The following is a 12,480-nucleotide window of genomic DNA, read 5'->3' on the forward strand; positions in this document are numbered from 1 at the left end:
GTGTCGAATCAGCTGTTCGGAGCGCCAAAGTCACGTGATTTCAGCCATTGGCAGTTTGACACGTGATCTGAATCATGATTCATCTGTGCTCCGATGCTTCCTGAAGCAGTGTTTTGAAATCGGCCATCACTAAATAAGTCATTATTTTGGGGTTTTTTGGCGCACCAAAAATATTCTCGTCGCTTTATAATATTAATATTGAACCACTGTACTCACATGAACCGATTTAAATAAGTTTTTAGTACCTTTATGGATCTTGAGGGAGGAAGTGTCATTGCTCCCTATGAAGGCCTCACTGAGCCATCGGATTTCAACTAAAATATCTTAATTTGTGTTCCGAAGATTAATGAAGGTCTTACAGGTGTGGAACGGCATGAGGGTGAGTAATAAATGACAACATTTTCATTTTTGGGTGAACTAACCCTTTAACAGAAATGTCTGTCAGTTAATATTCCTACCACTAGGTGGCAGTAAGTGTCTAGTATACATTTTGAAAAAATTAAAATGTCAGGTGAAATATTTGGCAAAAGATGGATTTTACAGCATGTGCACAAGAAAAAGAAACAAAGACAGTGGCAAAGGATTTTTTTCTTTGTCAGGCTCTTATTGGAGAAAACTAGTGCAAACAGCAGCTACACTCAGTCACTGCTAACATTTTCTTTTTCTGAAGGTTTCTATTGCTTTATGGCCTGTTTTTTTTTTATTTTTTAAAAAGTTATTTACAGAGTTCACATACAGTATGAACCTCACAGGCATTATCAGATTGGTCAATCATTGGCGTCACCAAATCCTTCAGACCATCTGATCACATTTACATTACATCATTTCTTTGTATTTAAAACCTAGGTGTTGTCTTCCCTTCTGAATCAGGGACAACCTTGTTGTTTAATAAATATCTTAACGTCTCACAAGTCAAAGTACAACTTGCACAAGAAATCTACACATTTGCTTTCTTCAAGCAACATCTAGTGCCATTACAGCTCACAGTTGTTTTCAAACAGGGCCTTTCCAATGAAGTTAGTCCAGAATTTTTACCCAATTATTTCTGTAAAAGTTGCAATTGCAAAGATATGCATTATTTTAAGATGTCCTTTATAGTGTGTGCAAGTTCAACTAATGGTTGCTTTAATCTAGAGTTCTACTTGCTTCTGGTAGCAATGCTGTACCTAAAATACAGTGTGCTGCTGCCTTGAGATATTTTTATGATTGTCTACAAGTAGTTTGTTGAGCATGATCTAAAAAGGCATCAAATTGTTTTACGATGTGTGCATGTAGCTCATATTTCATATTGAATGGACTACATAGAAATGAAGATTTTCTCATATATGCATATGCTAAAAAAAAAAAAAATCTCCATTTGTGAAACTATTGACAAACTGCCTCAAAACAACTAAAACTCTGTCCTACACTACTGAGCGAAAGTCTGCTGTTAATAAACATCTGATTCTAAACATGATGTTTCTGTACTGTAACTTACAGGTTTCATTCCTGTTACAACTGTTCAGTAGATTTCAGAAGCCAATTTTATATTTCACAGTCTTGCATGATTCAGCTTCTTTCTTCCTTTCACATTATTGATCTTGTAGAGATTTCTTTGGCTGTGCAATTCACTGTATCTGCTCTGTGTGGTTGGTGTGAGTGTGTCTCCCCCTAGTGGAGAACTTACTCATCACAGTCTTCTGTAAGAGGGAGGATGTTGTCCTGTCTCGTTCAGTAGTAGATTCGGGATTTATCAAGTTGTTCTATGTCCTGGGCTCAAGTCTGTGTGAGAGCTCAAATAGAGTCTGTTGATTGTCGATGACGTGCAGGTAATTGATGTACGTTCTCACTTCCATGCTGTCTTTCTGGGACAACATGTTTCCTGGTGGACAAAAAGCCCAAAATCATTATTATAACCTATAGAATCAACACAACAGGAGTGAATCTGACTTTCAGTGTACTTGAAACCACTAAACTGGGACAAACTACTGTTTTTAGTGTAGAGACAGATTTGGGTTATGCAGTAATTTATACAGAGCTGTGTGTTCAAATACAAGTGGAAGTGTGTCATTGTTTTAAATACTAAAATACATTCTGCCATCCAGGCTTAATATGACAAGACAACTAAGTAAACTATTTGTAGACCGATTCTGCTGAGAAGTGTAAACACTGTGTCGCTATCAAAGCGTTTTGGTTGTTTGAGGAGTCCGACCAGCAACGGCAACATTAGCTCAACCAATGGCGTGAGTTTGGGGTGTGATTAGCTGTTTATCTGGCCAATAGAAGATTGTGGGGTATGTGTTCGGGATACAGTCATTTTTTGCAGTTTCATTTGGTAGTCAGTATTGCCAAGTCCGTGTTTTTCCCGTGGAATGGGTTAGTTTTATGTTGCTGCCGCGGGTGAAATTTTGTCCCGCGGGTTGATTTCCCCCAAAACACCCCCTAGACATACAAATTCAGTGGAGAAAATCGCACTGGTCTATTTTTGACTGGCTATCAGGCTACTTTTGTTGCACAGACCTGGCAACCCTGGTGGTAGTGTGGCAGAGATAACATACATTTTATACTTGTATATCTGTGTGTTTTGAGCACTTACCCATGTGATCTGTCCGACACTGCCTGATAATCCGCACTGTGTCTGCTATCATGTGCTGCACACAGAATACATCTCATATAAGCTTGTTTTGCTCACTTGATGATGGTACTGTATGTGACATTTAAAGGGATAGTTCACCCAAAAATGAATATTCTGTCATTTACACACCTTCATGTCATTTCAAACCTTTATGGCTTTCTTCTATGAATTTTAAGAAATATTCTTTTTTTGGTGGGGTCCATACAATGAAAGTCAATTTGGTGACCAACATTCTTCAAAATATCTTATATGTTCCGCACAAAAAGTCATACAGGTTTGGAACGACATGAAGGTGAATAAATGGACAGAATTTTCATTTTTGGGTGAACTATCCCTTTAATTAAAACAAAAACAATAATAAAAGGACCTCTTTAAAGGGTTAGTTCACCCAAAAATGAAAATAATGTCATTTATTACTCACCCTCATGCCGTTCCACACCCGTAAGACCTTCGTTAATCTTCAGAACACAAATTAAGATACTTTTGTTGAAATGTGATGGCTCAGTGAGGCCTGCATAGGGAGCAATGTCATTTCCTCTCTCAAGATCCATTAATGTACTAAAAACATATTTAAATCAGTTCATGTGAGTACAGTGGTTCAATATTAATATTATAAAGCGACGAGAATATTTTTGGTGCGGCAAAAAAACAAAATAACGACTTATTTAGTGATGGCCAATTTCAAAACACTGCTTCAGGAAGCTTCGGAGCATAAATGAATCAGTGTGTTGAATCAGCGGTTCGGAGCGCCAAAGTCACATGATTTCAGCAGTTTGGCGGTTTGACACAAGATCCGAATCATGATTCGATACGCTGATTTGTAACACTCTGAAGCTTCCTGAAGCAGTGTTTTGAAATCGGCCATCATTAAAAAGTCGTTATTTTGTTTTTTTGTTCTCGTCGCTTTATAATATTAATATTGAGCCACTGTACTCACATGAACTGATTTAAATATGTTTTTAGTTCATTAATGGATCTTGAGAGAGGAAATGTCATTGCTGGCTATGGAGGCCTCATGGAGCCATCTGATTTCAACAAAAATATCTTAATTTGTGTTCTGAAGATGAACGAAGGTCTTACGGGTGTGGAACGGCATGATGGTGAGTAATAAATGACATTATTTTCATATTTGGGTGAACTAACCCTTTAAGGCCTAATTATTGACTTACTAGCTTATCGAAGTTGACCAGGTTGTCGAGAAAGGTTTTGTTGCCCTCATGAATGAAGGTAATATCTGTTCAGATAGAATATATTTGTTCAAACCAAAAATCTTTCAACAAGACTCTCACCATGTCCTAACCAGTTACACTGTATTCTAATTCTTTCGTTCAAACTGCTTGTTAAGCAGGAATACTGTTTCCGGGTCCAAGCCTACAGGTTTCAGCTGAGAATACCATCTCAACAGCCGTTCATCAGCACTACTTATTCATATCACTCATTTAAGCTAAGCTTTTAAAACTCACATTGTGCACTACAGTCTTTTAAAGATTCATAAAAGATTAAATCACTGTCTGACCATCTGAGATGTTGGTATAGGTTAAGATCTTTAAGATTTTTTTCAGTAGTATTACAGCACACAGTGAGTGCATATTAGCACCTTTTGGCCTTTTATAGAGCGTTTGGACCTGGAAACGGTGACCTTAAATGGAAAAGGTGACTTTAAATTTTTCAGTGGACACGACAGACAAATAGCTTGTGTCCTAAGCAGTCCAAACTACTGATGATCTGATGATATTGTGCATGTTTTTGCTTGCTGCACCTTTCAAAAGCAGAGGTAGGAAAGGGATCTTGGGAGACTTCATCTTCCTAAAGGCATCTCTGTAGGCTTTATGGTTTAAAGAAGGGTCCTGCGGGTCACGAAAAAGCATTCATGTGTACATATTTGTATAATTTTACACTGAAAGCATCTGGTTTGTCTCAAATCTCTTCCTCTGTAATGCCACCTGCTGTTTCCTCCCTGTAGGCCAGAGTCTCTGATATGATTACGGCTTCATATATTACATCCTAATGAGCCGTAAACAGCACAAAATGCTCTAGCAGGAGGTGAACTAGCAGGAGGCAACTTAAGAATGTGATGAGACAATCACTTACCGTCAGGCTCTCCAGCTCAGAGAACAACTTCCTGAACTTCCCAGGGACTTTCTGAAATTAGGACAGCAAGAATTGAAGCCAACACACTTTTCCTGTTTAGCACCGTTTGCAATACACTCTAGTTTCTCACTGCTAAAAATACAATTTATTACAAACAAAGACTGATTGATTGAAAATCTCATTGCAACACTACCACTCCAAATATATAGTAGTCTATTTCCATGCATTGGAGTTGTCGTCTTCCTACCTCCCATGTCTGAGTGAGTCGACTGACAGCGGGACTGTTCAGTCCCATAATAATCGCGAAGAATGAGTTCAGGTTCCTCTGTGCTTTACAGCTATAAATGTGAGAGAGGCAAAAGAGAGGAGGAGAACAAGACATGTACACCAACCGATTTATTTGAATAGAAGAAAGAAATACAACCAAGAGTAACTTTAGCATGTTGCTACGTGATTGCTTGTTGTAGGTTGTTAGGTGGATGCTTAATGGCCCAAATCAAATATTTATGATATTCTGGAGCCTAGATATGGCTCCTTCAGAGTTTATAGGATTATTTCAGTCAGCGAGTGTGTGTTTTTTTGCATGTGTACTTACTGTGCTGCAATCTTGATGAATTTTTTAAAGAGCTGCACACGTTTGCAGAGGGTTGGGCACAGAAGCACTTCGGTCATCACCCACTGCTGAGTCTCGTTACAGCGCTGCAACAGCTGCTCCAGCGCCACCGTGTGGCCAGCGCTCGCATCGCGGCTCAGCGTAAAATGCACCAGCTCTTGCTGCACAGTAGTAAGGAAAATTACATGGCTTATGGTTGCTGGGCTTTGTTGAACATTGTAGAAAATTCTTATTGAATGTCAGTTTTGAATCAAAACTATTGAGTATGTTCGATTACAAGCCATGAATTCCACTAAATTCCACTTAAATTTCACCTACAACTTTGACACTTCAAAAAGTTTGTAAAGACATAGGAAAAGTAATCCTTATTAAAGGATTACTTCACTTCTGAATTAAAAAAAATATCCTGATAATTTACTCACCCCCATGTCATCCAAGATGTCTTTCTTTCTTCATTTGAAAAGAAATTATGGTTTTTGAGGAAAACATTCTTGGATTTTTCTCCATATAGTGGACTTCACCAGGGTACAATGGGTGGAAGGTCCAAATAGCTCTACATGATCCCAGGCAAGGAATAAGGGTCTTATCTAGCGAAAAGATTGGTCATTTTCTAAAAAAAAAAAGAAAAAAAAAAAAAAAAATTTTACCTTTCCAACATGATTATGTAATGCGTGGCGGATCGCAGAGCAGTGCAAGATGAGCATTTATGGTTAAAAAGTATGCACATTTTTATTTTTTTTTAGAAAATGACCGATCGTTCCCCTAGACAAGATCCTTATTCCGCGTCTGGGATCTTGTAGAGCTATTTGAATCTGCAATTTGGACTTTCAACCCATTGTATCCCAGTGAAGTCCACTATATGGAGAAAAATCCTGGAATGTTTTCCTCAAAAACTTTAATTTCTTTTCAACAGAAGAAAGAAAGACATGGACATCTTGGATGACATGAGGATGAGTAAATTATCAGGAAATGTTCATTCTGAACTGAACTAATCCTTTAATACATATGAATCGAGGGATTTAATCCAAGTCTTAATCCAACAGACATGTTCACTTTATATGATGAACTGATTCATTTATTTTAATTTTTAATTTTAATTCATTTCATTGTTTTCAAATATATACATTGCTCAATGCACATTCATAAAGCACATAAAATATGATAAACAGAAGCTGAACGTACTTGCTTGAGCTCCACGAGAACAAACCTCAACGTTTTGGGTAAATGCAATGGACTTTCAATGAAGGGACAGAAATCTCACAGAATTCTCATTTTGGGGCAAACTATCACTTTAATGTTGAGTTATGTTTTCTTTCATCCAGTTTGATATTATATAACTACCTCATTGCTGATTTTAAATTTAAACTGTGCTTTAGTTTGCATATCAAGAATATGCTTTCTTGTGCTACACTGTCTGAAATGTGAAGACTTTACCTCATGGACATTAGTAAAGAGACTCCAGTCACAGTTTGTGAGCGACAAGGCAACATCCCATGTGTTCATGCTCAGCATCTTTACTGAGTGCTGCTGCCCATTATCAGTGAAGGGACTCTGGGAGAACAGAACACAGGCACTTAGATTATTGATAAACTTTTTACTAAGTTAAAGTGGGTACATTTCTTGACAAATTCTGGCAGAAAAGAAAGAAAAGTTTAGAATACGGTGCCTTTAAGGTTGCACAGTCATGTGTAGAGCCGAACTAATGGTGTGGAAAGCAGGTTCTTTTAAGAACGGTTCAGAAAGCAGCATTCTGACTCTCACCATGATCTCAGTCAGGTCTCTTCTGCAGACGAGCAGTCTCTCAGCGGCACTCAGTGAAGACGAGAACACGCACTGATCCGACTGAAGCAGAACCTTCTCTGGAGAAAGAGAAAAAGAGAGGAATAAGGATGAAGAGAAAGCATCAATGTCAGAGAAAGGGTAAACGGTGAGGTACAACAGAAAAGAGGTAACAAATTTATTTGGACCCTAAGAGCCATTTGGTCATTAGGATACAATGGCCCTAAAGACTTCTCAATTTCTTTCTCCCAAAAAAAAGCATCAGAACATGACCCTAAACACCCGTTGCCACTATATACACTATATACAGTACAGTCCAAAAGTTTGGAACCACTAAGATTTTTAATGTTTTTAAAAGAAGTTTCGTCTGCTCACCAAGGCTACATTTATTTAATTAAAAATACAGTAAAAAACAGTAATATTGTGAAATATTATTACAATTTAAAATAACTGTTTTCTATTTGAATATATTTCACAAAGTAATTTATTCCTGTGATGGCAAAGCTGAATTTTCAGCATCATTACCCCAGTCTTCAGTGTCACATGATCCTTCAGAAATCATTCTAATATGCTGATCTGCTGCTCAAGAAACATTTAATGTGTACAATTGTACAAAATATTTGTGTACAATATTTTTTTCAGGATTATTTGATGAATAGAAAGTTCAAAAGAACAGTGTTTATCTGAAATCTAATCTTTTGTAACATTATAAATGTCTTTACTGCCACTTTTGATTGATTTAATGCATCCTTGCTGAATAAAAGTATTCATTTCTTTAATTTCTTTTCAAAAAAATTAAAATAAAAATTCTTACTGACCCCAAACTTTTGAACGGTAGTGTATAATGCTACAGAAGCTTTGTATTTCAGATAAATGCTGTTCTTTTGAACTTTCTATTCATCAAGGAATCCTGAAAAAAAAAAGTACACAACTGTTTTCAACATTGAAAATAATCATAAATGTTTATTGAGCAGCAAATCAGCATATTAGAATGATTTCTGAAGGATCATGTGACACTGAAGACTGGAGTAACGATGCTGAAAATTCAGCTTTGCATCACAGGAATAAATTACTTTGTCAAATATATTTAAATGGTACACAGTTATTTTAAATTGTAATAATATTTCACAATATTACTGTTTTTACTGTATTTTTAATTAAATAAATGTAGCCTTGGTGAGCAGACGAAACTTCTTTTAAAAACATTAAAAATCTTAGTGGTTCCAAACTTTTGGACTGTACTGTATAAATACTGTGATAACATTTAAAATGTTGCAAAATTATGCAGCTAATGAGAATCCCTGAAATGATCACATACTTTGAGACTAAATTCAGTAACAAATGAATTGCTCATGGTTAGTTCATGTTAGTTAATACATTAATTAATGTTTAACTAATGAACTTTATTGTAAAGTGTTACCAAAATATGGATTTAGAGTAAAAACGTTAACACTTTAAAATAAGGTTCCATTAGTTAGTAACATTAGTTAACTACATTGGTTAACATGAACTAACTAATGGACAATACTTCTACAGCATTTATTAATCTTTGTTAATGTTAATTTCAGCATTTACTAAAACATTTTTAAAATCAAAAATTGTATTTGTCAACATTAGTTAATGCACTGTGAAGTAAACAATGAACGACTTTATTTTTATCAACATTAACCAACATTAACAAAGATTAATACTGTAACAAATGTACTGCTCATTGTTAGTTCATGTTCAAAAAAATGATACCTTAGTGTAGTGTTACCATAAAAATGAAAATTGTCATCATTTACTCAACTATAGAATATTACTCATATTACTCAATTATAGAATTTTCATATATAAGTGGAATATCCCTTTAAGCACCTAAATATTAAGATGGAACCAAAATACTAGAACAGTATTTCAAAACTCTGAAAGGACGAATATGCATAATTAATTTGTTGCCTTTAAATTATTTTCATAATCAGGATAGAACAGATTTGTTGGGAAGGATGTGCAAAGCCGACCAGCACTGACTGTTCCAGTCACAATAGAGATTTATTAGTGAAATCCGCCTGTACCAACATTGAAGTTCCAAGATGAACATCATACTACAGTATAATAGTGCACTATTAAAAATTGGTGCATAATTTGGTTATTTAAAAAAATAAACTGTTACTCCAAAAATCTGTCGCTATATCAAAAGTACTTGCATATGGTGACAAATTTTCTCCAGGGGGAGAGCAACAGACCCTCGTAACGTGAGTCTGAAGACCCTGATTAGCTGGTTCAGATGTGTTTAATTAGGGTTGGAGCTAAACTCTGCAGGACGATGGCCCTCCAGGAGCAGGTTTGGACACCCCTGCCCTGTTTTGCCTTCTGCCCCAAGTGTGGAGACCCCCCTCACTGCATTATTTTTATTCTTTTTTACCCCTTTTTTTTTTTACCCTTTCTTGATACACAAATTACATTGTTTGATTATTTTAAGTAAGCAATACGGTACAAGAGGCTGTGCTGTATTGTGAATAAGTCACGGCTGAAGGGCGTTGTTAGCCTTGACTTATTCACGATACAGTACTAGCCTTGAGTACCTTATTGCTTTTATAAAACGGTTACCACACAATACAAATATTAAAGCCAAAAATATGTATCAATGCTACTTTCATGAATAAACTTTCAATAAAAGCCTTCCTTCCGCCGGAAAAAATAGTCCCTGACCGTGAACAGCAATAGAAGTTTCATTATTACGCCATTAGATGGCAGCAAAGACTGCCTTTATGAGTGTGTCAGTCAGTATCGAAGACTTTTACATTGAAAAGACTGAATTGTTGTGAACACGGAACAAGACGCAACTGCCACTGTCAGTCATGGGAAAACCCCTTAACTGTTAAAAGGACAAGATAATACATCGGACATTTAAACAGATTTTTTATTATGAACATAGGACTGACATTAGGATCAGAAGAGGGGGCTTTTAGCCTTACCCTAATGACTAGTTTAAAAGCATAATAGCATCCCTGCAGACCTGAAGACAGTGATGTCTCATAAACACAAAGCTGCAGCAATGTCAATGAAAATGAAAATAGAAAGTTGTATGAACTCGTTCAGACCTCCAGGATACGCAACGGCCATCAACACCATGTCGTCCTCAGCACAGTCAAGTCTTTCGGCCACAGTCCTCAGCAGTTCCTGCACGGACACCTCACTGTGCGTCCTCACGCTCACGTATGAATCTATAGTCACGTACACGCGACACAGCACTGAAGACACACAAACACCCAACGCTGCATCAATCAGCCACCAATTCACATAAATATGCCATAAAACAAGATCCTCACATGCTGTTATACATAAACAACCTGCCATGGGTCTCATGCAGCACCGCAGGCAGTCAGACCTCTATGAGAGTGTAGGAGAGAAATATGAGGGAATATTTTATGAGCTTACCTTCCTTTCTATCCCTCTGTGCTCCTCTCACAGGGTGCCAGTTCTCCTTCAGACTCAGCTGGTGGAAGAGCGCTTTATTCTGGAACACAGTAAACATGTGGCATTGAGAATATTATTGCTTATGAGGAAAAACACATGCTAACACACCTTAACGCAACAGCGAAAGTGTTAACTTTTTTGTTGTTGTTAACTGAAATAAAATCAAATATTAATAATAGATTAAAAATGTTAACATAAATATCTGATTAAGTGTTAAAAGGCCTATGTTCTACACTTCTCTAACATTTTTGAAGTCCACTTTTGAAAGGATCTCCATCTTCATCTGTGGTTATGACATAAAATTGAAAGTTATTTTGGGAGGCCCATTGCTTTTTGTTTGTTTTGTTTTTTGATTACATCCACTGCTTCTCCATGAATGAATTATGGTTTGAGTTATACCTACAGTATGACTGTCTCTATCACCATAACAAAGCAGATCTGTCATTCTACACTCTAAACACACTGAGAGTAAGAAAAAATCTCACAAGATGTACATTTATTTCCAAAAAAACGTGTTCTGAGCAAGTAAGTAGCACATCTTCCACCATAGTAACTGGGTCCTCTTTTCTTTACTTGTGGACAAGACATAAACACTCAAGTATGAATGACAAAAGTGGTTAAAGGGTTAGTTCACCCAAAAATGAAAATTCTGTCATTTATTACTCACCCTCATGTCGTTCCACACCTGTAAGACTTTCGTTCATCTTCGGAACTCAAATGAAGATCTTTTTAAAGAAACCTGAGAGCTTGCTGTCCTTCCATTGACAGTCTACGCAACTACCATTTTCAAGCCCCAGAAAGGTAGTAAAGACATCATAAAAGTAATCCATGTGACCCAAGTGGTTTAACCTCAGTTTTATGAAGTGATGCGAGTACTTTGTTTGCGGGAAAAAAAAAAAAAAAAAAAAAAACAACATAATTTACCACTATTTAACATATATTATTTGTGCATTCGCGAGAGCACGCATGCAGACGTTGTTGAGTGAACTTGCATTGGAGATTAATGTTTTGTAAATAAAGTGTTAAATTATGTTTTTGGGCAAGCAAAGCACTCGTGTCACTTCATAAAATTGAGGTTAAACCACTGGAGTCACATGGATTACTTTAATGATGTCTTTACTACCTTTCTGGGCCTTGAAGATGGTAGTTGCGTAAACTGTCAATGGAGGAACAGAAAGCTCTCAGATTTCATTATTTCACGACATGAGGGTGAACTAACCCTTCAAGGTCTCCTTCACTTCTGTCATTCATACTTGGGTGTTTATCTTCCACCATAGTAGTAGCTGGACCCTCTTTTCTTTACTTGTGGATAAGACGAACACCCAAGTATAAATGACAGAAATAAACGAAAACCTTAAAGGGTTAGTTCACCCAAAAATGAAAATTCTGTCATGAATTACTCACCTTCATATCATTCCAAACCCGTAAGACTTTCGTTCATCTTTGGAACTCAAATGAAGATATTTTAATGAAATCTGAGAGCTTTCTGTCCCTCCATTGACAGTTTACGCAACTACCATTTTCAAGGCCCAGAAAGGTAGTAAAGACATCACTAAAGTAATCCATGTGACTTTAACCTCAATTTTATGAAGCGACGCGAGTGCTTTGTTTGCCCAAAAAACATAATTTACCACTTTATTTACAAAATATTAATCTCCAATGCAAGTCATCACATGCATGCGTTGTGGTGCTCTTGTGAACGCACAAATAATATTTTGTAAATAAAGTGGTAAATTATGGGGGGAGTTTTCGCAAACAAAGTACTCGCATCACTTCATAAAACTGAGGTTAAACCACTTGGGTCACATGGATTACTTTTATGATGTCTTTACTACCTTTCTGGGGCTTGAAAATGGTAGTTGCGTAGACTGTCAATGGAAGGACAGCAAGCTCTCAGGTTTCTTTAAAAAGATCTTCATTTGAG

At 36.7% G+C, this 12,480-nt stretch overlaps 1 protein-coding gene across 3 annotated transcripts in view; it reads right to left on the bottom strand.

Moving 5' to 3' along the window:
- Positions 1-519: 519 nt before the first annotated feature.
- The window catches only part of rapgef5b (Rap guanine nucleotide exchange factor (GEF) 5b), an 82,813-nt gene continuing 70,852 nt past the window's right edge, over positions 520-12,480 (bottom strand). For all 3 annotated transcript variants that reach the window (XM_048152437.1, XM_048152438.1, XM_048152436.1), the window contains 11 exons: positions 10,518-10,596; positions 10,181-10,330; positions 7,080-7,177; positions 6,753-6,869; positions 5,301-5,479; positions 4,953-5,043; positions 4,706-4,756; positions 4,374-4,461; positions 3,784-3,848; positions 2,576-2,630; positions 520-1,861 (listed from right to left, as the gene is read on the bottom strand). In XM_048152437.1, the coding sequence (XP_048008394.1) occupies positions 1,743-1,861; positions 2,576-2,630; positions 3,784-3,848; positions 4,374-4,461; positions 4,706-4,756; positions 4,953-5,043; positions 5,301-5,479; positions 6,753-6,869; positions 7,080-7,177; positions 10,181-10,330; positions 10,518-10,596 (1,092 nt within the window). In that variant the 3' untranslated portion in view covers positions 520-1,742. The remainder of the gene's footprint in view (positions 1,862-2,575; positions 2,631-3,783; positions 3,849-4,373; positions 4,462-4,705; positions 4,757-4,952; positions 5,044-5,300; positions 5,480-6,752; positions 6,870-7,079; positions 7,178-10,180; positions 10,331-10,517; positions 10,597-12,480) is intronic.

Source organism: Megalobrama amblycephala, linkage group LG13, assembly GCF_018812025.1.
Source record: "Megalobrama amblycephala isolate DHTTF-2021 linkage group LG13, ASM1881202v1, whole genome shotgun sequence".
Classification (NCBI taxonomy): Eukaryota; Metazoa; Chordata; class Actinopteri; order Cypriniformes; family Xenocyprididae; genus Megalobrama; species Megalobrama amblycephala.